The sequence below is a fragment of the Syngnathus floridae genome, chromosome 17 (assembly GCF_059516105.1).
Source record: "Syngnathus floridae isolate MCC-2025c chromosome 17, RoL_Sflo_1.0, whole genome shotgun sequence".
Classification (NCBI taxonomy): domain Eukaryota; kingdom Metazoa; phylum Chordata; class Actinopteri; order Syngnathiformes; family Syngnathidae; genus Syngnathus; species Syngnathus floridae.
In genome coordinates, this window is record NC_142429.1 from 7635998 (window position 1) to 7659955 (window position 23958).

Here is a 23958-nt window from a genome sequence, read left to right on the forward strand (position 1 = left end):
TTAGGACACGGTTGTCGGGGGTGAGGGGGGGTCAAGCGTCCCCCGCGGCAGGCCTATCCTGTTACCAGCACCCAGTGGGACTCAAACAGCAGCCCTCTTGTTCGCTGAGACACGGCCAGCGGCTCTTGGCCCCGCCCCTCGTTGGACCTGGACGGACCACGCTGGTCGTAGCACAGCAGGATGAGGGTTAAGTTCAATGCTGGACTGTGTGGAGAGGATATCCCGTCTGAGTCATGTGTGTGTGTTGGGGAAGGGTCACAAGGGGGTCAGTTCCTCTCCTAAATCCCAAGCGAGGAGCTTGTCAGATAAGCTTAGAGAAAAAGGCTGCAAGTGAATCATTTCTTTATGTGCCAGCCAACCGCACTTGGAAGCTGCACTTTTCGCAAATGGAACCTCAAAAGATGGAGGCCCAAAGAAACCCCAACGTGTACCCTCCAAAAATGTGAGCCGGCTTTGCTTTGGCAGGCTGGATTTCACATCCCGTTCTGTTGACAATCAATCTGGCTCACCAACATAAGGTCCTGGCTGCGACACGGCCCTGCGGAGAAACAGGATCCCGCCGGATCAGAGTCGAAAGGGAACGGGGTCGGAGCCAGACCGAGAGGCGCGCAGTGGCCTCTGGCTCCAATCAGCTCCGCACGTGATCCTTCGAGCAAAAAATGTTGAGACGCGCCTCATTTTTGATTGAAAACAATCAGAACTTGCAGTAGAACCAAAACAATATTTGTAAATGATCGTCATCAAGACGACTTGACCGTCGTGAACTTAGCGTTGACCACAAAGAATCTAAAGTTGTTAAAGCTCTCCTTTGGTGCGGGAGATTCCCGTTAAACAGCCAGGAGGCGGGAAAGAATGGATCCAAACGCTCTCTGAAATTTAATACAAAGTCTTCCCAGCGGTGTGTAAATTGCCCATTTTCCATTTTCACTTCCTGAGCACTTTCAGGCAAACCTCATTTCATTTCTTTTGTATATCCGTGATGAGCATTATGCTAATATGTGATATTTTGGCAAATCCCAACATTGATTATACCTCAAGAGGCCAGAATTTCCCCCTAAAGTAACATTCTTTTGTGTAGCAGTATCTTCTATGCGTCTCCAGTGGAAACTTCCGCACTTTCCATTTCAACAAATGCGAGCAGGAGATGCCGACAGGAAGTTGGGGGACTCGGAGATTTTGCAAGCATAATAGCGGCCGTACAAAGGCTTGTCTCCCTCAGCGTTTTGGAATATGTGTGCGCACGCCGCACCGCGCTTTCACGTCGTGTCGAGGCCTCCTTCAGGAAGTACTGTACTTGAAATTCACAGCGGGTGCCTGACCGAATCATCTGGCCCGCTTCTGAGGGTATCAGGTTCTATCTGGCGTGCATGTAAACGTATTCATGTGTCTTCTCCTGGAAGAGCTGATCCTGGAAGACGCAGCGGCGCGGGACATTTGCTCATGTGTTTCTTCTTTGATATTTGAGGACTTTTTACACTTTGATTTCAGCTCCACCGAAACCCACAAAAACCATGGAGGGATTTTCCCGTTTTTTTTTTTTTTTTAAACCGAGGGGGTCTCAACTCTAAAAATAAAACATATGTTCCAAGCATGTCTGTGGAAGCAACGGAGGGCCTCCAGTGTATTGTTTTGGGATATGGGGGAGGATCTGGTCCAAAGATGATTCTGCCTGCAGAAACTGGGATAGGGTTGGGGGAAGGGGGTTTATCTGCTTTACTTTGAAGAAGGCAATTGAAGAAATATTGAATATTGCTGCTGCATGCATAAGAAAAACAGACTGGTTCTTATTGAGGCGTCGATATGGGACATTGCTTGAAAGAATGGTCATAGTCAAAAGGTGCATCCATGAGTGGTGGGTTGCAGTCCTGGTGAGGAAGGAGTTAAAGCCAGCTGAGTGTGTGAGTTTCTGGGGAGTTTGCATGGAGCTGAGAAGGGGGAAATGAAGGGATATTAAGGGGGGAAATAAGCATGAGCACCCAGGGGCTGTGTGTATCACGTGTCTGGATTTAACACAGTCCCCCGGTCTTCAACTGCACTCTCTTCGTCAATTGTTCAGTTAAGTAGAAGAGCGCGACTAAAAAGAAGCAGGACGGACGTCTTTAAAAAAATGTCGAAAGCCATTTGCGTGCCAGACGTGTTCAGTTACCAGGATGTGCAAAAGTCAACAAAGCACAGCTAACTATGCAAATTTTCCATTCATAATCGTTTCAACTGGTACACACTGCCGTCTACGCTTATGTTTGGTTTGTAGTAACTGTGTAATGTTGACCAAGTCTTATCTCCAGCAGACATATCCTTGTCTAATATAATTGATGAGAGCTTTGTTTAGTTTTACCTTTTCTATATATACAGAAAAAAAACTGTAGAGGTCATCATATTTTTTCTTGAATGTAATATGCACATGTGCACGGCACATTGCAAACTAAATTCCACGTCATGGTGATGTTCAGGAGTGGTACTGCGCCGTCACCTCAGGACACGTGATCTTCTGGCAGCGTTAGATGGACACGCCTTATGTTGATGACGCTGCGGGGAGTGTAGGCTCTCGACCAATCAGATTGCAAGTGGGCGTGGTTTCTGGCTCCCATTAGATTGCTTCAGCCACTGCACGCTTCAGAGCTACGGCGTGTGCCTGAAGCTCCCGTGTCACTTATTAACTTTATTTACTAGATTCCGCCAACTTTGAGGACATTCTAAACAGCATGAAGCTTTGTATTTGAACCCCGAATTCCTCGTATGGAGTTAGCTTTGCGTTTTGTGGCTCTTGCTTCAGGACGAGTGAAGTTCTTGGTGGACTTCTTGAGTCGCCTTTAACAGTTTTGTGGGCAGCTTCCATTCGGAGTAGATTTTGTGTACAAACTTAAGTGGAGAGTCGCATGTTTCACTCCATCCTCGTCGTCGGGTCTCTATGGAGAGTTTGCCTCCGCGGAGGCGCGCACGCTGCACCCGCTCAACACCGAGGCCGCCCCGCCGCCACCACTCGTGAATTCCTCGACCTGGATACGACGAGGCGACACACTTAACCTCATTTGAATGCCTTTGCAAGGTGTTTGCTGGTTGCTGTGCTGCCGCCAGGGCTTCAGTTTGCTTGGGAGGGACTATGGGGAGAAAGAGGAGGAAGAGTCTTTCGAGTTGCGCAACAAGGACGACCTGACTCCCAATGGACAGGTAAGAAGTGTCCACCTGCATCCCCCAAAACATCTTTTGCCACTCTCATGCATATGAGCTCCTTTTGCACTCTGATGCATTTGCATTGCACAAAACACACTTTAAGGACTCACCTTGTGCTTTTAATTAATTGCAATAATGATCACTTCATAGTTTGGACTGCAAGTTTTTTTTCTTCTAATTGACCCACATTGTAAAGCACAGAACTAAAATGTTTGCATGTGCCTTGTGGAAATGTTCACTTTGTGATGGGGGGATCACTCAATTGTGTGTGTGTGCAGCTGCTGAGGTTTGCAATGAGCTTGGGAATCATTGTGCAATCACACACTCACACACACGCACACAAAGATGCAAGCACCAGTGTGTTGAAGGGATCCTTGTGTGTTTGGCCTCAAATAAGACTGCAGCCTTGTCCCCTCTGTAATGTTGGTCATGTGATCAGGCACAGAGAGATCAGTATTGTACGTCCCCCTTTTCCCTTGTGAGGGGGCATTGTTGACGCCCATGTATAGGTGGCTGATTTTCTATACGTGCCTATACAGTATAGACAGACAACTTTGCTTAAACTGCAACATTTGTAGGCCTAGAACAGGGACTACGTTGGGAACAATTGATTTGGATTATTTTCGGAGCTGAAAATGGGCTGAGTGCACTCGCTGGGAAAGATCTCAGTTACCGGAGCTGTTGAAAATGTCTGGGGTTATAAGATGAAGACGGTTTATGTTTGTACAGTCAGTGCTGGACTAGTCATCAAGCCTGCAGGGCAGATGCCTGCTGAGCCAGTGGCTTTTGGGCTCCATGTGTTGCTATTTATTTATTTTTTCTCACTAATTGGTTGCAAGTGTGGTCAAGAGTCATGTGTGAAATTTTTTAAGAATCTGTCTTAAAAATTGATGTCAGTGTCAAGCATATCCAATATATCCCCAGCTTGGACACTTTTATAAAAATCTTCTTCTGGTTGTAGTTTTTAATGGTGTAGAATTGCACCGCATCTTACCGTGAGCTGTTTCTAACATTTTGACCCTCGCGTGTACTGAATAAATGTCGGAATCTTGGACTGCAATGTGAGACTGCAATCATTGTCAAATCAAATGGAAGTATTTGGAAGACCTAATGAGTTCTCCAGACATGCCAAGACACATTGAAGCAGTTGTCTTTGTTTTTCTTTCCACCTTTCCACAATCTGGAGGTACGTCGAAAGAATTGCAGGTGTAAGTAGTACCACATGGAGCCGTTACTTATCTTTTCACATTTGACCCCTTGGTGCACTCATAAAAAAACAGAACGGGATCGTAGCAATTTGCATGAAAACGTTAACAAAAGATTAGCTTCGCGGCGTTATTGCCTCAAGTGAAGCCCCCCCCTCCCCCCTCAGATAAGGCATCTGACATCTGTTGCTTGATCATAAGAGATGGCGTCGTTTTAGGCTTTATTAGCTTCGCTCTTACTTGCAGGAATCCTTTTATTGACTCTGATATCAATGCTGGAGAATGATAACAGTGCAAAGCTATTTTCTACAAACCTTTGGCAAAGACATTAATGTCGTTCTCCATATCAGTTTGTACTTCGAGTTAATCAGGAATGACCTTCTTCCTGCGAAAGAATCGATGCACTTCCTTTAATCCAGTTTCCTGCTGGTCTGACTCACTCCGCTCTGCCCTAGATCTCCTGTATCAAGAGTCAATAGTTCACACCAAGCTCTCAATTAAGACCACGGCTGAAGCACTCGGAGCCAATATCATCAGCTGACCTGGTCTCGGAGCAGCGCAATTTGTTACGCTCCCTGCCAGCCCCTCCCCTCAGAATACACACATCTTAGTTGATAGTGTTTGCCTTTGCTCGGTGTCAATAGAGGTGGGTGTTGTGGGCGAGGGTGGGGGTGGGGGGGTTCGACTGGAGGCTCCAGAGTCCCTCGGGGCTGCGTTCCTCCGCCTGTGCCGAAGGCTTCGTTTCCTGCGCAGCTTGACGACACATTTTCACGGGGCAACTCGGACCTCCCTAGATGTGTGTACGTCGGGTTTTAAACGCTGCAGGGAAGACCACAGCGACCGAATGTTTTGGTGGAGAAACTACGCGAAACCGCCATTGCTGCCATCCTTGATGTGGAGCAATCCAAGGTACCTTTCAAGTCTAGACCCCTGCTTCTGCATATTTGCAGGCCACATGAAAATTAGATTTTGGTGGAGATTGTGGCTCTACCAAATTGGAATTCTTAAGCCCCTCCCCCAAGGGTACCATGAAAAATTAGCTTCCTGTTGGAAAATGGCCCATTTCGCCATTGCTGCTGCCCCCTGTCGTCGACGCTCGCTCGTCGTCCTGCTCGGCTTTTTATATTTGGTTTCCGTTGCGTCTCCGCCTCACCACCTCCAGGCCACACATCTGTTCTTTGGACCGACACTGGCTGAGCCCAAGCATTTCCTCATGGTTACTCAGCCTCCCAGGAGAGCTGGAAAGAGAAAGCGGAGCGGGAGAGTAGACTGGGAGGGAAAAGAGGAAGGGGGGGGGGGTGGCAAAGAAAGCCAGAGTGGAAGCCGGCCACGGGACGAAACGCATCACGGCATCTTTCCCTCTCTCCTTCCATGCCCTGCTCTATTCTGGAGTGATTCATCCCCGACCCGTCCAAGGGGGAGCCTTTGCCAAGGCTCTGCATCGCACGCTATCCTCGTTCCTCATCCCACAGCCAATTTACTCCACTGACTCCACCAAGCATTGTCACGTTCTGTTTGGAATTACACACAATATTGAAAGCCTTGAGCCTTTGGTTTATTGACGCACGCTTCGGTTTACATTATGGAATTACGGCTTTGAAACCATTGTCGTGACTAGTGCTCATTTCTTGGTTTTTTTCACCCGCGCTTTTCTTTACGGCCGTTGTCAACTTGGCTCAGGCTTTTATAGCTAACATGCGTATGGGCAAAAGGGAATTACAGTACACTACACATTTTTGACCATGAACGCGGGTCGGTTGTTTTTGGCGGTCTCCTCGGACGTTTACAGTGCCTCTCCCTGAGTTAAGCATTAATCCGATCTCCTCCTTCAAACTCCCCTTTGCTCCCTAGGCCGGTTTGATTCATAAATATCTCACAACTCCATACTGGCCTATAAATTGACACTTCTTGTTTAGTCGGTTATTTTTGAACCACCCGCAAAGAAGCAGTGGAGTGGTTTTTTGCAGGGCAAAGGGCTATACTTAGACTAGTTTGCCCGGTAGTAGTGTTCTGTGTGTGTACGAGCGGGCCCCATTGCTGACCCGGATAGTGTTTCAGGTAAAGCGGCAACTCGGGGTTGAGCCGTCTGCTCGCACCAGCCGGTCCAAGGCTGAGGTTCAGCCTGCGGTTCAGTCATACGAAGTCAAGCCGCAGGGACAAAGTGTGCGGTGCCCTGCCCGAACGAGGAACGGCTCCAAATTGTGACTGATGTCTTGTGGGGTTTTCCGAGGTCATCCCGGGAATGCCCAAGTCTAAACATTGTGAAGAGAAATGTCTGCTGTCCAGATGAAAAAATTGTTGGGATGACAGATTGGTATTCTTGTAAAACTGATGTAAAAATATTGAGGTTTTCTTTTTTTAAGTCGTCCAGTATGATTTAGCATTAAGAGCTTGTTGGGTAAAAGACCCGTCCGGAGGTATTTTTAGGTGAACAACCTGTTGGGAGAGATCTTTGGGGTTTTGCTACTTTGGATCTACGCAGCTGTCGGACAAACGATGCCTGTGTTCCGTCGCTCCACATTACTGAGTCTGCTTTGCTTTTTGCTACTCTTGCAAGTGAAAGCCAAGTGTTGCAGGTGCAGGCTTTTCTAAGACTGCACGGTAAGACTCCTGAACAGGAGCGGCTAGTCATCGCTCGACTATTCCTTCCATTAACCCGTTGACTACCATTGATGCCTATAGACGTCAAAGGTCCATTTTAACTGTGTGATTGACTTTTGCCCAATTGTCTACTAGCTGCTGTATCTGTTGTTTAGCGTTAATACCGCACATCTTATTGATCCTTTCTTCTCTTCTCTGTCGACAGAGTCCAGCCGAGGTGATTCACGTTTCTCAGCCGACGCGTACAGCAAATGGGACGAACGGGTAAGTGGCAAAAAAGTAGAAGTAGTCAAACATACGTGCCCACTTCCCTCCGCAGCAAACGTTATCTCATGAGGCCTCATATCTAAGTCGGCACTCACGTGTGTGCGTGCGCAAACATGACATGCACTTTTACACGTGTATTGGTATCGGTTCTCCCTTGTGAATCCCCCCCCTTTTTATTTTGATTCTAAAGTCCGTCTGGTCCGCCTCAAACTATCCGGTATTGTACTAGCACGTGTGTGACGTTGTTTAATTTGAAACTTTTAAACAACTGCCAGTTGCGAGAGCCCGCTCTGTTTCCAGTATATAATACAACAGCATGTCATGTTTCGGGTGGTGGAGCGACCCAGCTCGAAAGCAGTCGGAACATTTCTGCTTCCATTCACTCTTTGCTTCTGCTTAGTGTCCTTCCAAGGCCGTATCTGCCATCAGCATTGCGTGAGAAAGGTGATGAAGCTAATGTTTAGCGTCCAGGATGATCAAACTTTACAATCCCCTCCATTGGAAAATTCCGAGTTTGTTATTAACAGCCAGTTAGCGTGTCTTTTGGAGTTACCGCCTATTTGTATACTGTCGTAGTCAGCACTGTATCGAATAAATACAAGCAGTTTGGAAACCGTCATAGGCGTGCAAGCTTGGTGACTCATTGGTGGCGGGCGGGCGGGTATCCTCATCTCCACTATTAGTGCCGGGCTGTGATCTCAGACAGTGATGTGACCGAGCTCTATCTCTGGCATCTTGCCCTTATCGTCCACCGCCAAACCTTATTCCCCAACCACCCACGCTTCCCTCAATAGCAATCTCTATTGTACATCTGAAGATTGAAAAGACGATGAGTCACAAAGCTCAACTTGAAAAAGAAGGAGAGCGTGTTTTTTTTTTTTTTTCACGCTGGAAGGGACTGACTGTCTGATTGGACTGGTGAGTGCGTGTGCACAACTGTGTGTCACTCTTAAAATGTGGCGGCGACAGCCTCGGGCGCACGACATAATTAACTTCTTTAAAGGGACCGTGTCAAAAGGCGGCCTTGCTGTAATCACGGCGGCTGAGAGTTGAGATTAGAGAGCGTTCGCAGTGAGTCATTACCTGGTCAACGAGGGAACACGGCCACTCCCTCGCCTGTGCGGAGCCACGGCAGACTGATAAGTCACCACAATGAGATGCGGCCATTATCTGCATTTTCATGGCACATGCAGCACAGCTCCAAAGTAGGTCGTTACGCTTTTTGCAGCATTTCTATTTGTCAAACCCAGCACTGAAAAGAAAGTCAGTCATTCCAATGGACGCCATTGTCATCTTGTAACCAGCTTGTACTAAGTACACAAAGTGGCACAAGAGGGGAAGTGGACACTTGTCCATAACTTTCAGCGTTTGACCTTCAAAAAGTCTTTTTTTGCGTGTCAGCTGCCAGACTGTAATGACTGAAAGAGGCCAGTGTGTATCTAATGTGCGTGCGTGCGCATTGAAAGTGTGCGAGTCACCCCCCCCCCCCCCCCCCCCTTGCTAATTGCCTGTCTGAGTGTCCGTCTGTCTGTGTGTGTGCCAGCCTGTCAGATGTTTAACTGTCCCAAATAGTTGACATGTTCAGCCCATATAGAATGTTTCATCATTTCGTTTGGCTTCATTACTTTGCAACGACATTTTAATGTTTTTATTTCGGGCACTTATGCACACAAACACACACTCTCACTCCTTCTCTCCTGTCACATACTCAGACTTCCTGTCACACCACCCCTCCCTTCTCAAAACATGACTTTTTTTTTTTTTTTTGGGGTGTGTTTTCTTTCCTCCCCCCTCCCCCCCTGCGTTGAGTCCAGTGATTTCTTGGCTGCGGTCTTGGGTAAACAGTGTATTTTTAGCTGGAAGGTCATATAGGCCCAGTCTTAATCACCACATTCCCATTTTTTCCCACCAGCCCGCCTTCAGCTACAAGCTGCCCCTCGGACCACTGGGGAGGCTCACAAGCGGTTTATTGCGTCGACAATGCGTAATTAGTTCAAGTGGCGTTATTTTTTTCCACCTCCATTAATGAGGCGAGGGTTTTGGAATCCGCACAGAAATTTGAATGCGAGTCATTTTGGAGTGAATTATTATTTTTTTAAATATTTGTGACTTTCTCTGGTTGTTGTCGCATATTGAGGTCATCTACGCCCGAGAGCAAGGACGCCATGTCGCTTCTTTTTTTCCCCCCATTTCAAACCTTAATTAGCGTCTGAGTGTTTTGATTAAATCTCGACTTAAAATCAATTACTGCAGCAGACAGTCACATTCCAATCAAGTCAATGCGCAACCACTTTGTCGGCTTTGTATGCGTGTTTACTCTAATTGGAACTTTGAGAGGAGCTTTTTTTTCTTTTTTATTGGAAAAAGTTAACTTTTGAAATATGTTGTGGAGAAAAGAGTAGCTACATGATGGTTTTTTTTTTTGAGCTGACACAACGTGAGTACACGGTCATGATTTGGCAATTGGTGTTGCGTGATGATGCCATGGTGCCACCTCGCGTGTTCCTTCCTCTTTGGTCTGAAGTGTTAGCCTTGTCATCGCCTTCCTCTTTTCATCCCAACCAAAGCTTGGTTGCCGGGTCACTTTTTTCGGAGCTCTGAGGGTGTTTAATTTAAGTATGAAAGTCATGTGAGACTAAGAAAGTAGGGCACCCGCCACCACAGACAGTGGTGGTATGGCTCCATTAGGAATGAATAGATGAGTATTGAGTAGCTTATCTGTCTCGTCACGCTCATAAACTTTTTCCCCTTCCTCTTTTAAATGATCTTTCACTACTTCCCCAATTTCTCTTTGTGTCTCATTTGTGTGTTCCCATTGTTGTATTTTAGACACCTTTGTGATGGTTTCTCTGTTCTGAGCAGTCCACGTGATATAACGATGCGTTTGAGGAAAGTCAGAAATGTCATTTTTTTGTACTGTTGGGCAAAATAATCGACTTTTTTTTCTGTTGGGCTGCACACATTTTGTTCGTATACGCTTCTTTGCAAATTTCCTCAGTAGAGGCAACAAATGTCTGTTTTGCAAGTTTACTGGAAGACTTGGTCAGAAAATAAATCCACCGCTTTCTCCTGTCTGGAAAGTATCAGTCTGAATATATACATAACAAATGGCCCACTTTATATATCACGCTTATAGCTGTTGACGCCAACCGACTGGCACTTTTATATTTAAGCTAGCTAACACATAGCAAAGCGTCTCTTTATGAAAAATTAGATGGGGCCTCGCCCTCTGCGGGGCGTTAAAATAAACACAGAAATGCGAGGACACCTCTTAGCTGAGGGCGTTAACAACCTGCGCCGATGAAATCGAGACGTGAATGCAGAATTAGTCCATACGCTGACGGGGATTTAGATGTACATAAAAACCCCGTCCAGACAAGACCTAGTCTAGTGTTTATTTGCAGTGTCTTGGATTATTCTGCGCTATATCTGCATTGGCTTTGCAGCAGCAAGTGAGCCACATGAGCTTTTAGGAATTTAAAGAAGCCAAATGGCTAAAAACACTTATTTGCACTTTGCTCCGAGCACTTTATGGATTTGAACGCCGCCGTCATCCTAGCAAAGAAAAAGCTGTACGCACCGTTTATTTTTAATGGCGGTTCATCTCGGAAATAATATTCTTGGAATTCAAAAAGCAAACTTGGCTTTGGAGCCGAGTAGTTTTCTAGGAAAATGTGGCCACGTTCCACTCCTGCTAACTTGGGATGATTCTATTGTTTAAGGACCAGTGGGGCTTGAAAGCAGCTGGTCAACCTAAAAAAAAAAAAAACACCGGCACAGTCCAAACCAGAGCAGATTTGGACTTTTTTTTTTTTTTTTTTTTTTTGAAGGTCATTAAATTTTATGACTATTTAATATTTCTAACCAAACTCTTTTTGGGTTTGACTCAAAACTGCAAAAGTTGTCAACTCAAAAATGTACTGAAAGTAAACGACAGAAATGATTTGTTTGTGACTCCATCTACCTCGAAAGTTGTTTGATGGCACGATCAAGTTTCTCCCCGTATCGTCAACAGCAACTTTGTGGCCAAAGCTAGCATTTTTATTAGTAACCTAATGTAACTTAAGCTATGCTTTGCTTTTGGGGTCTTCCACTTTTGAATCTATCCAACTTTCCACTAAAGTGAAAGATGGCAAGCAGTAATTTGAAAAGCAGACATCTTGTACTGCTCCGGGGCCAATTTTCCCCCTCCCCACCTCTCCAAGGGTGATGTGGAGCTTTTTGGATGTGCACAGCTGTCCAGCAGCTACATCCACAAAGCACCCCCCACTCCCGACCCAACTCCCCCTTCATCCTCCATCCAGCACAGTACGCCACCGCCCCCGCATTCCCCAGAAGCCCCAGCGGAGGCTGTGACGGAGGAGGCCCCGTGCCGGGCCACTTCCTGTGGAGAGCAGGAAGCCATTTGACACGGGGATTAATTCGGCACATAGAATCTTGCGAGTGGCAACGAAGAGGAGCGGCTAGCTATGCAAGCTACATGCAAGCTTCATCTGTTAGTCTGCTTACGTTTCACTCTCTCACGCTCACAAATCAGCTCGGTGACACTTTATATATCGCCCACATAGGGTCCTTGCTTTTATTGCTTCATAGAGGCCAAAATGGACATGAAGACAAAACCGGTTTTTAAATTTTTTATTTAATATCATATACAATAGCACAATGGCCAAAAAGTGGAGAGGGATGCATGGAAGGGGGGTAAAAAGTAGAATAAAGGTCCCACCAACAGATGTTTGACGTTTAGCGCTTGAACTCGTCACGCCTGCGACCTCTTGAACCTTCCAAAAGCGATACGGAGTCGCTGGCTGGCAGGCGGGCGGGGTCGGCGTCGCCCTGTCACGTTTATTTTCAGTCCTTCTCTCCTGACACGCCGGCCATAGTGATAAAAGCAAGGCAAGCTGTTCACACTCCGCAGTGGTGCTGTGAGGTAACACTTGAGGGCACTTCATGGAACTTCTTCCTCCCCAGATCAGGGGTGACGGGGGTGAGAGCGGGGGGTAGAGACGCTGTCTCCAGACCACTTAGCTGTCCTCCGTGTGGAATTGGTCCCAAGTTATTTATTTACCTTCTCCTCTCCAACGCAGAGTGGCCGTGTCAGACGCTGCTGACGAGATGAAGAGCCTTATCCTGGAGAAGAACAAGATGGGCCTGGAGGAAGAACCTGAAATTCTGGTCAAAGGTGAGTCAGACTCGTAAAATAAACAGTCGTTGGCACTCGCCTCTTCCCGCTCGGATGCTGCACACAATCACCGCGTGTGTCGGGATTGAGCCTTGTTCACGTTTTTAGCTTCTATGCAACATGTATAGTTCGAATTGTGACCAATTAAAGTCCTCAAACAAACCAAATGAGAACAAATTGCTTAAGTCAATTTTGTCTCGGTGCCTGTCTGAGGTCCACTTCCAAGATTCTGTCCTTGTTTAATAAGCACTGTGGCAACTTCCCACCTAGCACAGCTGCGGGCCACATGTGGTCGTCGCCAGCTCACGTGGGCGCATCCACGGACGGCTGCTGACGTCACAAGACCTTGCCCGTGTTGTGCTTTTGAGGGATGAGCTCATCGTATATTCTTGTTTCTTATTTTTTTTTCTTTCCGAGCCAGCGCTTGGTCCTGCGGTGGCTTTCACATTGCCTCGTTGTGACACTTCCACACTGTCGTAAAATCTGGGACTGTAAACCCCGTGACCCGAAATATGAACCACCGTACTGTCCGTTTTATTCACCGTGTTGCAGCTCAAAGAAATATCGTAAAAGCACCCACATGAAGGCCCTGTGCGTGGGTGTAAACATTGACCCCCACATCTTAAATAGGTCACACTGACAGAAAGAGATTATTAACGTGCCGCTGTTGATTTACAGTTCAAACAAACTCGCAGGATGGCGCCTCCGCTTGCGTTCCATCGATCGCTCATGTGTGGGCCTCTTTTTGGTACACTCATTAAGTGAGGTGCAAAATAAAATTTTACTCCCACACCGAGTAAATAATGTACGAATATTCATCAAAACTTTATGGAGGCATATGTAGAGACAAAAATTGAAAATGGCAAATGAGGCGTAAACATCAATGCACAGAGCCAGATTGTGTGTTGTGTTTGAGGGGGCTGGGATTTTGGAGCTGGGTTGAAAGGTCACAAATGAAACAAATTAAGGGTGAGCCGTGGCCCCCTGGAGGAGGTATTAGCAGGACTTAGATGGGATCCAGATGGGGGGGGGGGGGAGGGGGCGGGTTTACGGGGCCCTGGCTTGAAATGCTGCTCATCTGTTTTGTGAGTGACAGCAAGCTGAAGTACCACATGCCATGTCTGACAGAGGCGTCGACGTGTTTTAGGCGTGCGCTTCTCCCCGTGTCTCGCAGCCGCTCGGCTCGTCTGCATTCCTAATGCGCGGGGAAGGTTGATGCTCGGAGGAGAACTATTTTGGTCGCCTGATGATGAAAGATCGTATAGAGAAATTCTTAAACGGGAAAGCTTGCATGAGAACACGGCTTCGTGCTTGATTTTAATTTTGGCACGGCCGTGTCGAGCTGCCTGGGAAAAGCACGTCGCACGGAAACGTGCGCAAGCCGAGCGCAGGGAAGTAAACAGGCTGACAGGTGGCACGCAGCTCACTAACCGCAGAGGAAGCCGTGATGCTCCCATGGCGTCATTGCCAGATTGGCGGCCTAATTGACGCTTTGAAGGCACGCACGCTCTAACATGAGCGTCCAGGCCCGCTGCCAATGTCGCAGACGTGGGGCGGGGTCCACTTCGAAAATGTAGCATTTTTTCTTTTTTTTTTTTCATATTTCCACAAATAAGTAGCTGGGTTAGTTATTTGTATTGCTTATGTCGTCAACTTATTGGTAAGTTAGCTACCAGTAGTTATTTGTGTATTCAGGAGGTTAGTAAATAGGCTCAGTAGCAACATATGAACTCAGTTGGCGTCTTTTTCCCTTAATCATTTTCCGAAATTTACGTGCTTAACATTTAGGAGAAAGGCACCTTTTCAAAAAGTAGTGGGGGGGGAGTATGAAATTATGCCCCATGTTTTGAATTATAAAAACTATTAAATTAAAATGAAAAAACTGCATTTTCAAATCACTTAAAATCATCTAGCAGATCCGGCCTATAGGAAAAACTTAACCCAATGTTTTGAAATTCTTCTTCTTGACCTCTTCTCTGTTCAGTGTTTCTTCACCACCCTTTCTGTCACTCCACAGCTGTAATTATGCCGGCTGCATGGCGGGCTTTAATGCCTCTGCCATTAGTTGGCTATATTTGTATCCCCCCCTAGCATTTTACCTCAACACCCTTACTGAAACTTTATGGACAATTACAGACCTCTGGGGTTATTCTAAGTGAAACATGGTGACGTTGCGTAGCGGCACGACAAGTCTACCTGCCGACCGGATTATTTTGGGCTGGGAGGCCGGCCGAGCTTTTCTTGGAAGTTATGATGATTTGGCTGCAGTCAAATAAGAACAATGTTTTGGTTTTGGCCCAAAGTAAATGACTGGCCATCAGCACCTCGTACAGCGCATACCTCCACCAAGGTCCAAAAATAATCATTCGGGATAAGCGTCATTAAGATTCATGAGTTATGTTGAGCGTTATTTGCAGTTTATGGTTCTTTTTGTGTTGTAGTAAATCTCGTAAGTATTTTATCAACTATGAACATGAATTTTTTTTTTCTTGGTCTTTGGGAAGGTTGGCTGCTGCGCGAGGTGCGAGGCAATTGGATCAAGCAGCGCCGCTTCTGGTTCGTGCTAAGCCAGGACTCGCTGGACTACTACAGCGGGCCAGAGAAGGGAGCCCGCCGACTGGGAACGTTGGTGCTAACCAGCCTCTGCTCCGTCATCTGGCCAGACAAGCAAACCTTCAAGGAGACGGGTGAGCGCACACACACGCGCACATGGTTGACTCACGCTCGACGACGTCTCTGTCTGCGGTGTTCGCAGCCTGTGCGGCGTTTCGTGATTTGGACTTTTTCAGAAATTCCGAGTCAGATGTTTTGCATGTTTTCTCATGTATGTGATGTCTTGCGGTTCCTCTTTGTGCTCCCACACGCACTGTAATTGTGAGTATATTTGGGAAGCCCCAGCGCTGCTCAGTCCAAAATGCGGTTGAAAGTTTGTTTAGAAACTTCTCGGTGATCAGTCAGGCATTTCGGTTCCTTCTCTGAATGAAGTTGAACATTTAGCGTAAATCAGGAAACCAATCTGGATGAGAGTATTGTCAATATTTTGGGATTTTACTACCCAGCGTCCCGGTCCAAAAGCAAATATTTTGGACTAGCTCATTGTGCATTATGGGGAATTTTCTTGGCAGGAAAGCATCTTCTCTTCTGGCCTCGTAATGACTTCCATTTAGCAGCTATAAACCATTTTGTTCCTTATTCGAGCGCATCTGCTTCCTCCTTGTATTTTCTGCTTTTGTCTTATTTGACTTCCTGTTACGCCCCTTTCATTAATTCAATTTCCATTCACTCTTTTTGAATTTATAATGTGAATGTTTAAGTCTTGGGATTCAAATTTCAGTTCACAATTCAAATTCCAATCATGAGCAAAAGAATCAACTGAGCTGTACAACTGTCATCTGTTTGTAGCGTTGCTAGGCAACTGATAATGAGCCTCCTGGGTTAACTTCCTGCAATGGGATCGCACAAGTGCCTTCTTGGCACCCTTTAAGCGAATGTGAAAAAAGTCTGTAGCACCAAGCTGTTGGACTTGATCGTTTTGGGGGTTAGGAGATCAAGACAGAAGGACACGGTGCCAAGTCACGTAGCAGGAAGGCCTGATAAGCGCTGCCCGCTTAGCTCGGGCAGGCCCGACTTGCTCATACAAGGAGTTCTGGTTTCCCACAGAGTGGACTTTGGAACACTGGTCTGATTCCAAGAGTGTTTTGATTTCATGTGATGTTTCCGTGCTCTTCTTCCAGGCTATTGGAGCATCACGGTGTACGGGCGCAAGCACTGCTACAGGCTCTACACCAAGCACTTCAACGAGGCCGTGCACTGGGCCTGCGCCATCCAGAAAATCATCGACACCAAAGCGCCCGTGGAAACGCCCACGCAACTCCTGATTCAAGATATAGAGGTGAGGTCCAAAACCCTGGCGCCACCAAACACAAACAGCCGGCGGGTTACAGGTTATTACCCTCGGCTCGGTCGCTATGGTAACCACGCAAAAGTCCACAAGTCCAAAGTTTCCCCCTCTCTCCTGGATGATGTCATCGTATTCTTCTAGAGCTCAACCCCCCCGAGGCAAAAAATGGAGATAAAAGTTCTTGTTTGGTGCTGAGTCACCATGCATCAACAAACTAGACTGAAAGTTATTTTTAGAAGCGAGGTTGCTAGAGAGAACAGCTCACTGGAATCTCAGAGCGAGCGAGCGGGCGGTCGTCTAGTCTCGGCCCAGTCCGCAGTGGGCTCAGCGAGGTCCGCTAAACACTGTCTTGTCGTTTCCCCTTTGGATACTTTCAAAATCGGCAAGGAAGGATGGCTTATCTTTTACGACATCTCTGAATAGCGACACGAGGCAACGCTTATTTAGCCATCTTTAGGGCGGTTGTGCTTGATTAGCCACGCCCCCTCTTCCCCTTGCAGCATGTTTAGTTTAATTGCTTGTTTGTTTACTAGCCAGACAGATAAAGCTAAAACTATGAGCGGATCTGAGTATTCATTACCATTATCAGATTTGGTGTATTTCGGGGACATTTTGCTCTGTGAATAAACCGGGAAACTTTGCGACAAACGTTGGGCATATGCAGGAAATGGCTTTTTTTTTTTTAAATTCGGTACTTCTGGTACAATAGTTTTATTCTGAGAACGTGAATGCAGTTTATTTAAAATGTGTATTATCATCACAGTCCAGAAAACAAAAGCAAGTTACGGAAAATATGCAGCTCACAAAAAGCTCCAGAAAGTCAAATGTTTGTTTGTATACACGAAATGACCAAGTGAGTTTTTCATAACACGTTCAAAGAAAGCTGCATAAACTGTCTCTATTGTAAACACGCCTGCACAGCCTCTTTTGTTTGCATGCTTGGTGTGGTTTGGATAATGAGGCCAAATTATGGACATGTTATGTGATAAGCAAGCATGTCTATCCTCGTCTGACACGAGCAAGACTATTGTCAAAGCGCAATTAAAACCAAAGTCGTGCAATTGTCACGTTCCAAAGCGTCTCGTTCTTGCCCTTCAAACAGACAAAGCTGTCACCGGCGTGGCGGAATGCATCAACTCTACCCCACTGAGTAAGCTTGTCTGGAAGCCAGCCACAGAGAAGCTGGCGGCGGGCTGGGGGAAAAGTCATAAGTGGGGCAGCGGTGGCGGCGTTACTAATAAGCAACAGGTGCGGCAGGGCCGTATTGCGTGCGAGCCATCTGTTGCTACTGGAAAGCGTCCGGGACCGATACACGTTGACTCGGGCGGATAAAATATAACATGTCTATCGTGTTGCGGCCAATTGCCGGGTCATCACTTGACCTCGCCGGCGCTTTTGAAGGTTGGCCAGACGCACTCAATCACCCGCCGGGCCGGGTCGGCCGCACGCGCGCTGGAGCCGTGTGAAATTTCTCACCGACTTTTCTTTCACCTTCAGGAGAACAAGTTCAACCCTGAGGTGGTGGAACACATCTACCAGCACAACCCTATCCTCAAGTACACCCATGGGCCCCTCTACGCCCCGCTGCTGCCCTTCCCCTATGGCAGCCTGGAGCACACGTGTAAGTCTTTTACACGCTAATGTCGCCCCGCGCTCTCCGTTTGTAACCGTTCCGAACGTTCCGCAGACCACCACGGCAAGGGCTACGGCTCGTTGAACGAGGAGGCCGTCAAGCTCTTCAACGGCCTGCAGCAGCTGGAGTCGGTGCACGACGCCGTGCCCATCATCCAGGGCGTGCTGCAGACGTGTTTGGATCTGCGGCCGCTGCGCGACGAGATCTACTGCCAGCTGGTGAAGCAGACCAGCCATACGCCCGCCCCCTATACCGCCGCCCACCTGCGCTACTGGCAGCTGCTCACCTGCATGAGTTGCACCTTCCTGCCCGGAGCCGCCGTCCTCAAGTACCTACGATTCCACCTCAAGAGGTAACATGTCAACTGCAGTTGGCGATTCTACACGGCAAATACATTTTTCACCAAGTATCTCTCGATATGGCAAACAACGTGTAAAAAAAAAAAAAAAAAAGTCACTGACATTCAGTTCCAGCTGCTGCAGAAATAAGCTAGCCACTGTGTTTCATGTTAACTTAATGATATTAGGAGTTAGTATTTTCTTTGAAATGTAAGGTCACTTCACCTCAAATGCCGCTTCTGTGAGAACTTTGATGCGGTTAAGAGAAGGAAAAAAAAAAATCAGCAGGCGCCAGCCTCTCAGAGCGCCACTTTAACTGTTGTAGGCCGCGGCTTTGCAGCTCTGAATTAGCCCTTCTGCGCCACATGCTAATCTACACTATTAGCCCTCTAATCTCCCCCCTCCGCGTTTTGTGTCCCCCATCAAACGGCGGCCGAGTCCTTATCGACAGCGGCGATCGCAGAGTCAAATAACTTGACGCCTCTTTTTTTTGCTCTCACGCACTTTTTCTCGCCGCTCCCTTTGGAAAGCTGCAGCCGGGCAGCGCCAAGGTTGGAGCCCGGGCATGTGGCCCAGAAAAGCTCCCCCCCCCCACTCCAGTGCCCCCCAGAGAATGTGTGGAGGGAGGAGAAGTGGCAGCAAAAAAGGGGGCATATGAGGGGATCCCACAGCCTTGCTGGAACATTCCTAATTATGTTTCAGGAGCCCCTGTGGTAGTGTTGTTATGAAAAAGGTTTGAAGGCCTCCTTTTTAGTGCATTCTGGCGTCACGTCACGTAATTGTTTCCGTCATATTAACCGGGATGAACTTATTTGACCAAACAGACATTTTTGTGGCATCTCGGGAAAAACTGGTTAATATTTATGTTTGAGGCAAACGTCCAAATTTGTGTGTATTTTTTTATTTATTTTTTTAATATTCCTTCCCGCTTGGTGTTTACATAAGACTGAGCTCATAACTTCATCATGATTTTCATTTAATTTTGCACCTTAGCCACTCAAAGGGAACCTTTATACCACGGCCCAGCTGCACACTGGCACGCTCGCCGGGGCCTGGCTTAGACGCTTCGCCAGGAGGAAGCGGCAGGTCAGCCCCTTTCGCAGGAACGGAAACACCTTTTCCTGTTTGGCGCGCTAAACTCAAAGGCAAATGTGACTTTGAAGCGCTTTTTAACGTCCCCGAGAGCCAGCGTCAAAATGTTCTCACATTTTGTCGTTTTGGCAGCCCCCAAAGAAAATAAAACTTCAAAAGGGGGGTGACGTAGTCCAGTCACACTCTTAAAAGGTTTTGGGTCACTTTCAACAATTTGTCTTTTGTTAACCGCTGCTTTCATTAGGGTGGGTGGAGGGGCTTATGGGGTGAGGAACTGTATTTGGCTACTTAAGTAACAATGGACATCATGTGTTCTCCAACCCCAAGTGAGCCATCAACATGATGAAGTAGAAATACATTATATCATTATAGCATCTATATAAAATAATTTTATGTGATTGACTTTTTTATATGCACTATATATTGGAAATTGGACTGAATTTTTTTCCCCTCATATTTGTTGCAGGATCCAGAACCAGAGTCCCGAATCGGAGATGGACAACTATGCGTCCTTCATCAGCGAGGCTCTGGAGAAGACCAAGTGTCGCGAGTGTGTGCCGTCCTGGGAGGAGATCCAGATGCTGATGAGCAGGCAGGAGATGCTGTGCACAGTGCACTACCCCGGACCTGGCTGCTGCCAGCTCTACATCAGCTCGCATACCACCGCCAACGAGGTTTGGACTTTGAAATGTCAAATAGAACAGGCGACAGAGACTCTCCCCACTTCGCTTTTTAGCCACAAATACACATCGCTACTGTCGGGTGGAATCCGCATATTTCAAAATCCTTTTTTCAGAAATGATATTTCATGTCAAAGAGACTTGCGTGTTCTCCGTAGGTGGTGCAACGAATGCAGCAGCGGCTCGGCCTGAAAGACAGCAAAAACACGTTTGCTCTGTACGAGCAGAACGCGCTGTGGGAGCAGCCGGTGTCGGGCGGCGCGCTCATCGCCGACATCCTCACCAGGTCAGACACAATAAAAGCTTTTCAATGTGCGCCGGGGTGTTTATTTGTTCGTCAACAGAGCGGCAGACTGTGCAATTTTATCTGCTGTGCTTCGCTTCCCATGCGGAACATTTTGCAGCGGTGTGATAAGAGGCGACCTTGCCTCGGTGTTGTTGGTCAAACACGGGGAAACCTGATAGTCAAGGTCACGGGATTTTAACTAAGATACAGGAATGTCGTTTCATTCGAGGAATCTCGCTCACTGAATCACAAAATAAATTTGGACTATTGATATATTTGTGTGCAGCATCTCCAGCAAAGAGTGCGAGTCCAAAGGTCAGCGCAAACTGTGCTTCAAGCTCTACTGCCTGCTGGACGCCGACAGCATTTCAGTGGACAGCATCGAGTATCTCTTTCTCTTTGAGCAGGTAACGTTTGCGCTTGGCGGGCGTTTTATTAGGCACACCTAGAGCTCAGTCTGTTTTTTTCCCCAAATCGCAGTGCCACGAGATGGTGATCCGCGGCCAGCTGCCCGCCTGCGAGGAGGACCTCCAGACGTTGGCGGCCCTCCGGCTTCAGGCCGTCATGGGGGACTTTAGCACGCACGCCCCCTGCCCACCCCTGGAGCAACTCTTCCCTGGCCACTTGCTGGAAGCCCGCATCCTCGTGGCGCAGGCGCTGCCAACCTGCCAGGTGGCCGCGCCCACGGGCTGCCCCGCCGCACAACGCCTTCTGGCGGGGGCGCTGTGGAGCCACGCGGCGGCGGCACACAAGCAGAAGGTGGAGAAGGACCTGCGCCTCCGCAGCCGTGTGAAGGAGGAGGCGGCGGGCGTCATGGGAGCCATCTTGGAGCGCTGGAGGGGTCTGGCGGGCTCCAACTGCAGAGACAGCATGGCCGCCTATCTGGCCATAGCGCGCCAGTGGTCCGGCTTCGGCTGCACGCTCTATGAAGTCGACTTCTACATTGTGAGTAGTTGTTATGGTGTCAATGCTGGGCATCGATCCTGCGGCCCTTTGGTCACAGGCCGCAATCTTAACCACCCCTTCGACTTGCACAAATATGTTGCCTTCGAAGTCACGCTGACATTTTAAGTGTCCCCTCCAGAGTTCAACGGGGAGTTTTTCCCAGAAGTTGTGGTTGGGGGTGGCGGCCAGCAGCGTGTCGCTCTATCGCCAAGGAGAAGCTGAGGCCCTCGAGTCGTTTCCCTACGGACAGATCTGCTCCTACGGCGTCTCCGACAGCAACACCTTCAAGATCAGCGCCGGCGGCAGAGACATGCTCTTCGAAACCAACAAGGTAACCAAAGCTTCAATTACTAAAGTGGTCACCCAAAGAAAAAATATGACGCCGTTCAAATTATTAGGCACAGTGTGACTACAGCCAAAAAAGTGTCTTTGTGTGCGTCCCAGCTGAGCGAGATCACGCAACTGATGAACGCGTACTTCAACGCCACCCGTCTGCAGCGAAGCAAAGGCGACGCCGTCAAAATCCACGAGGGCACGCCGGTGGGCTTCCGCCACCCGTCCGCGCCCGCCCTCCTGGAGCTGCCTTCGCACCCTGTCTGAGATGGCCGCCGCCCGCTTCCCGGGGCCGTTCTCCGACACAAACCCTCAGAGCTGGACGGTAAAGAACTTCCACATCTGCTTTCTGTCTCGGGCCCTTTTGGGTTAACTTTCCTCGAAGGCGGCCGTCCTGCCTCTCGTGCGCTCCCTCCTTCCCGCGACCTTCATCTAGGAGTTTTCCTAAGGTCCCGAATGGATCAGGCCTGCTTTACCGCACAAGTGTTGATGCAGCCAACCATGTGAACTTGGAACTGGAAACAGATGTTTTGCCTCTGCAGCTCAAGTCACCCTGGCCCGAGTGCTCATGTATAGGACCCTGACGAGAGGAACACTGTTGCAGCATCTTCTTCCTATTCTTTTTCGGTTTTCTGCCCAGTTTGGCCTTGACTGATGACATGACAGCACAGCACAGCACAGCTTTGCTAACAATGATAAAACAGTGGTACCTTGACTTAAAGCCCACCATTTTTTTAAGTTTTCCCTGTTACTGGCCATAGCTCATTTTAGTGTTTTTTTTTTTAAACCCACAAACACAAGGTCACGCAAATTCACACATGAAAACACAGCAATGCACACGAAAGAAATTCAAGGTACCACTATAATAAGAAATAAAATGGTGCCTATTTAAATTTCTTTTTTTTCCTTTTCTTTTTTTTTTCAACCAAGCAACCTATTGTAGTGCAAAGCCCCTCTTCCCCTTTCTCCAATCACAGGACACTTCATTAGGAACACTTGCAGAACCCATTAAATGTTCAAACTGCATATTTTTTTCATTCTTGCTGTTCCACTGAATGAAAACTGTTGTCAGGCAAAATGAGCATTATTCTTTTTCATTCATTTTCAAAGGAGTGCAGGTGTTCCAAATGAAGTGGCTTCCTTGTGAGCGTCTTGGGTAAGACTGAGAATGTTTTAGTAGTATTTCATGTTTTAAAAAAAAAAAAGTCTTAAATGCACACAAGTGCACCTTTCCCCATTAGCATTACATTTAGCCACACTCCCTAAGGAGTTTTCTGACATATTTACAGTTGTGCTGATAACATTCCCTGGCATATTTTATTTTTAAGGACATTTGAATAGAACTCTGATTGTGCTTAAGGTACTCCAAATTCATTCACCCAGCGTTTGCCAGCTTGCTCAAAGGACACTTCCACATATGCACAATCATTAGTTAAGTAAAGAAACTCAATGGTCCACATTCAGTCATCAGTTCCAAAAATGTCCAGTTCTTCATAAACTCTGTCAGGGAATGTAAATTTATGAGTATAACTGTAATCACCATGTTGGCACAAGTTTTATGCAAATTACAACAAACGTGACAAGTGCTGGAAATTTCCCCCAGGTGATTTTTTTTTTTTGTAGCTTCCCGTGCAATGCCTGGCTTGAATGTCCAACAATCACCATTAATGGTTGAGCAGTAGCAGCCGTGGTGCAGGCAGTAGAGCGGGTCGTTTAGGAAGGTCAGTGGTTCGAACCTATCTCTGTCTGACTTAGGGAGCACCTGAATTTTTTTTTTGTCAATGTGATCCTTTTGTTGATCTTGAAAGTTTCTTCCCATAGCCAAAGTGTTACCAAGTTATAGGATGGACCAAAGATGCTTTTTGCTCTGTATTTTTACAATGATCCCCTCTCCCGGCCCCACCTTCCAGTTTTCTATTCAAGCGTTTAATTGTACTTAAGGAGTGATTTTGTGAAGCTAATTGAGTTTCCCATGTGACAAAACTTAAAAAAAGAAATCAACGCCAGCAGCTTGTTCCATATCAGATGAATTTGCCAAACGTTGACTGCTTGGCAAGCTGCAGGCAGCTTCTGAATGATGTAGCACAACAAGAAGAAGAAAAAGAAAAGAGCCTGTTTTTTTTTGTATTCACTTTGTTTGTACGCTGCATGGTACCTCTTTAATGTGTGTGTGTATAGTTGATTGCACTATTTTTTAAAACTAACTTGGAAGTGCAATAAGACAAATACTGTATGTAATTATTAATTAAAAAAAACAGCACCAATTTATCAGCATTTACATTCTTTTTTATTTTTACTTGGTCAAAGGTCCCTTGTAGTGTTTGCGC

The 23958-nt window shown here is 47.2% G+C and overlaps 1 protein-coding gene across 1 annotated transcript; it reads left to right on the forward strand.

The window, feature by feature from the left end:
• The first annotated feature begins 2585 nt into the window (after positions 1-2585).
• On the forward strand, positions 2586-23899 carry plekhh3 (pleckstrin homology, MyTH4 and FERM domain containing H3). Its single transcript, XM_088357469.1, has 13 exons — positions 2586-3168; positions 7183-7241; positions 12329-12423; positions 14928-15110; positions 16158-16315; positions 17822-17945; positions 18012-18309; positions 19854-20061; positions 20226-20353; positions 20640-20760; positions 20834-21298; positions 21438-21629; positions 21743-23899. Exons 1-13 carry the CDS (start codon positions 3034-3036, stop codon positions 21896-21898), a joined length of 2322 nt encoding a protein of 773 aa, XP_088213595.1. The 5' UTR covers positions 2586-3033; the 3' UTR covers positions 21899-23899.
• The last annotated feature ends 59 nt before the right edge of the window (positions 23900-23958 follow it).

What these genes read in the sequence shown, in the direction of transcription:
- plekhh3 (XM_088357469.1), top strand. Translation starts at nt 3,034, where the DNA reads ATGCCTTTGCAAGGTGTTTGCTGGTTGCTGTGCTGCCGCCAGGGCTTC. An exon ending in TCCTGATTCAAGATATAGAG is followed by an intron (nt 16,316 to 17,821) that starts GTGAGGTCCAAA and finishes TTTCACCTTCAG; the next exon opens with GAGAACAAGTTCAACCCTGA. An exon ending in CTACGATTCCACCTCAAGAG is followed by an intron (nt 18,310 to 19,853) that starts GTAACATGTCAA and finishes TATTTGTTGCAG; the next exon opens with GATCCAGAACCAGAGTCCCG.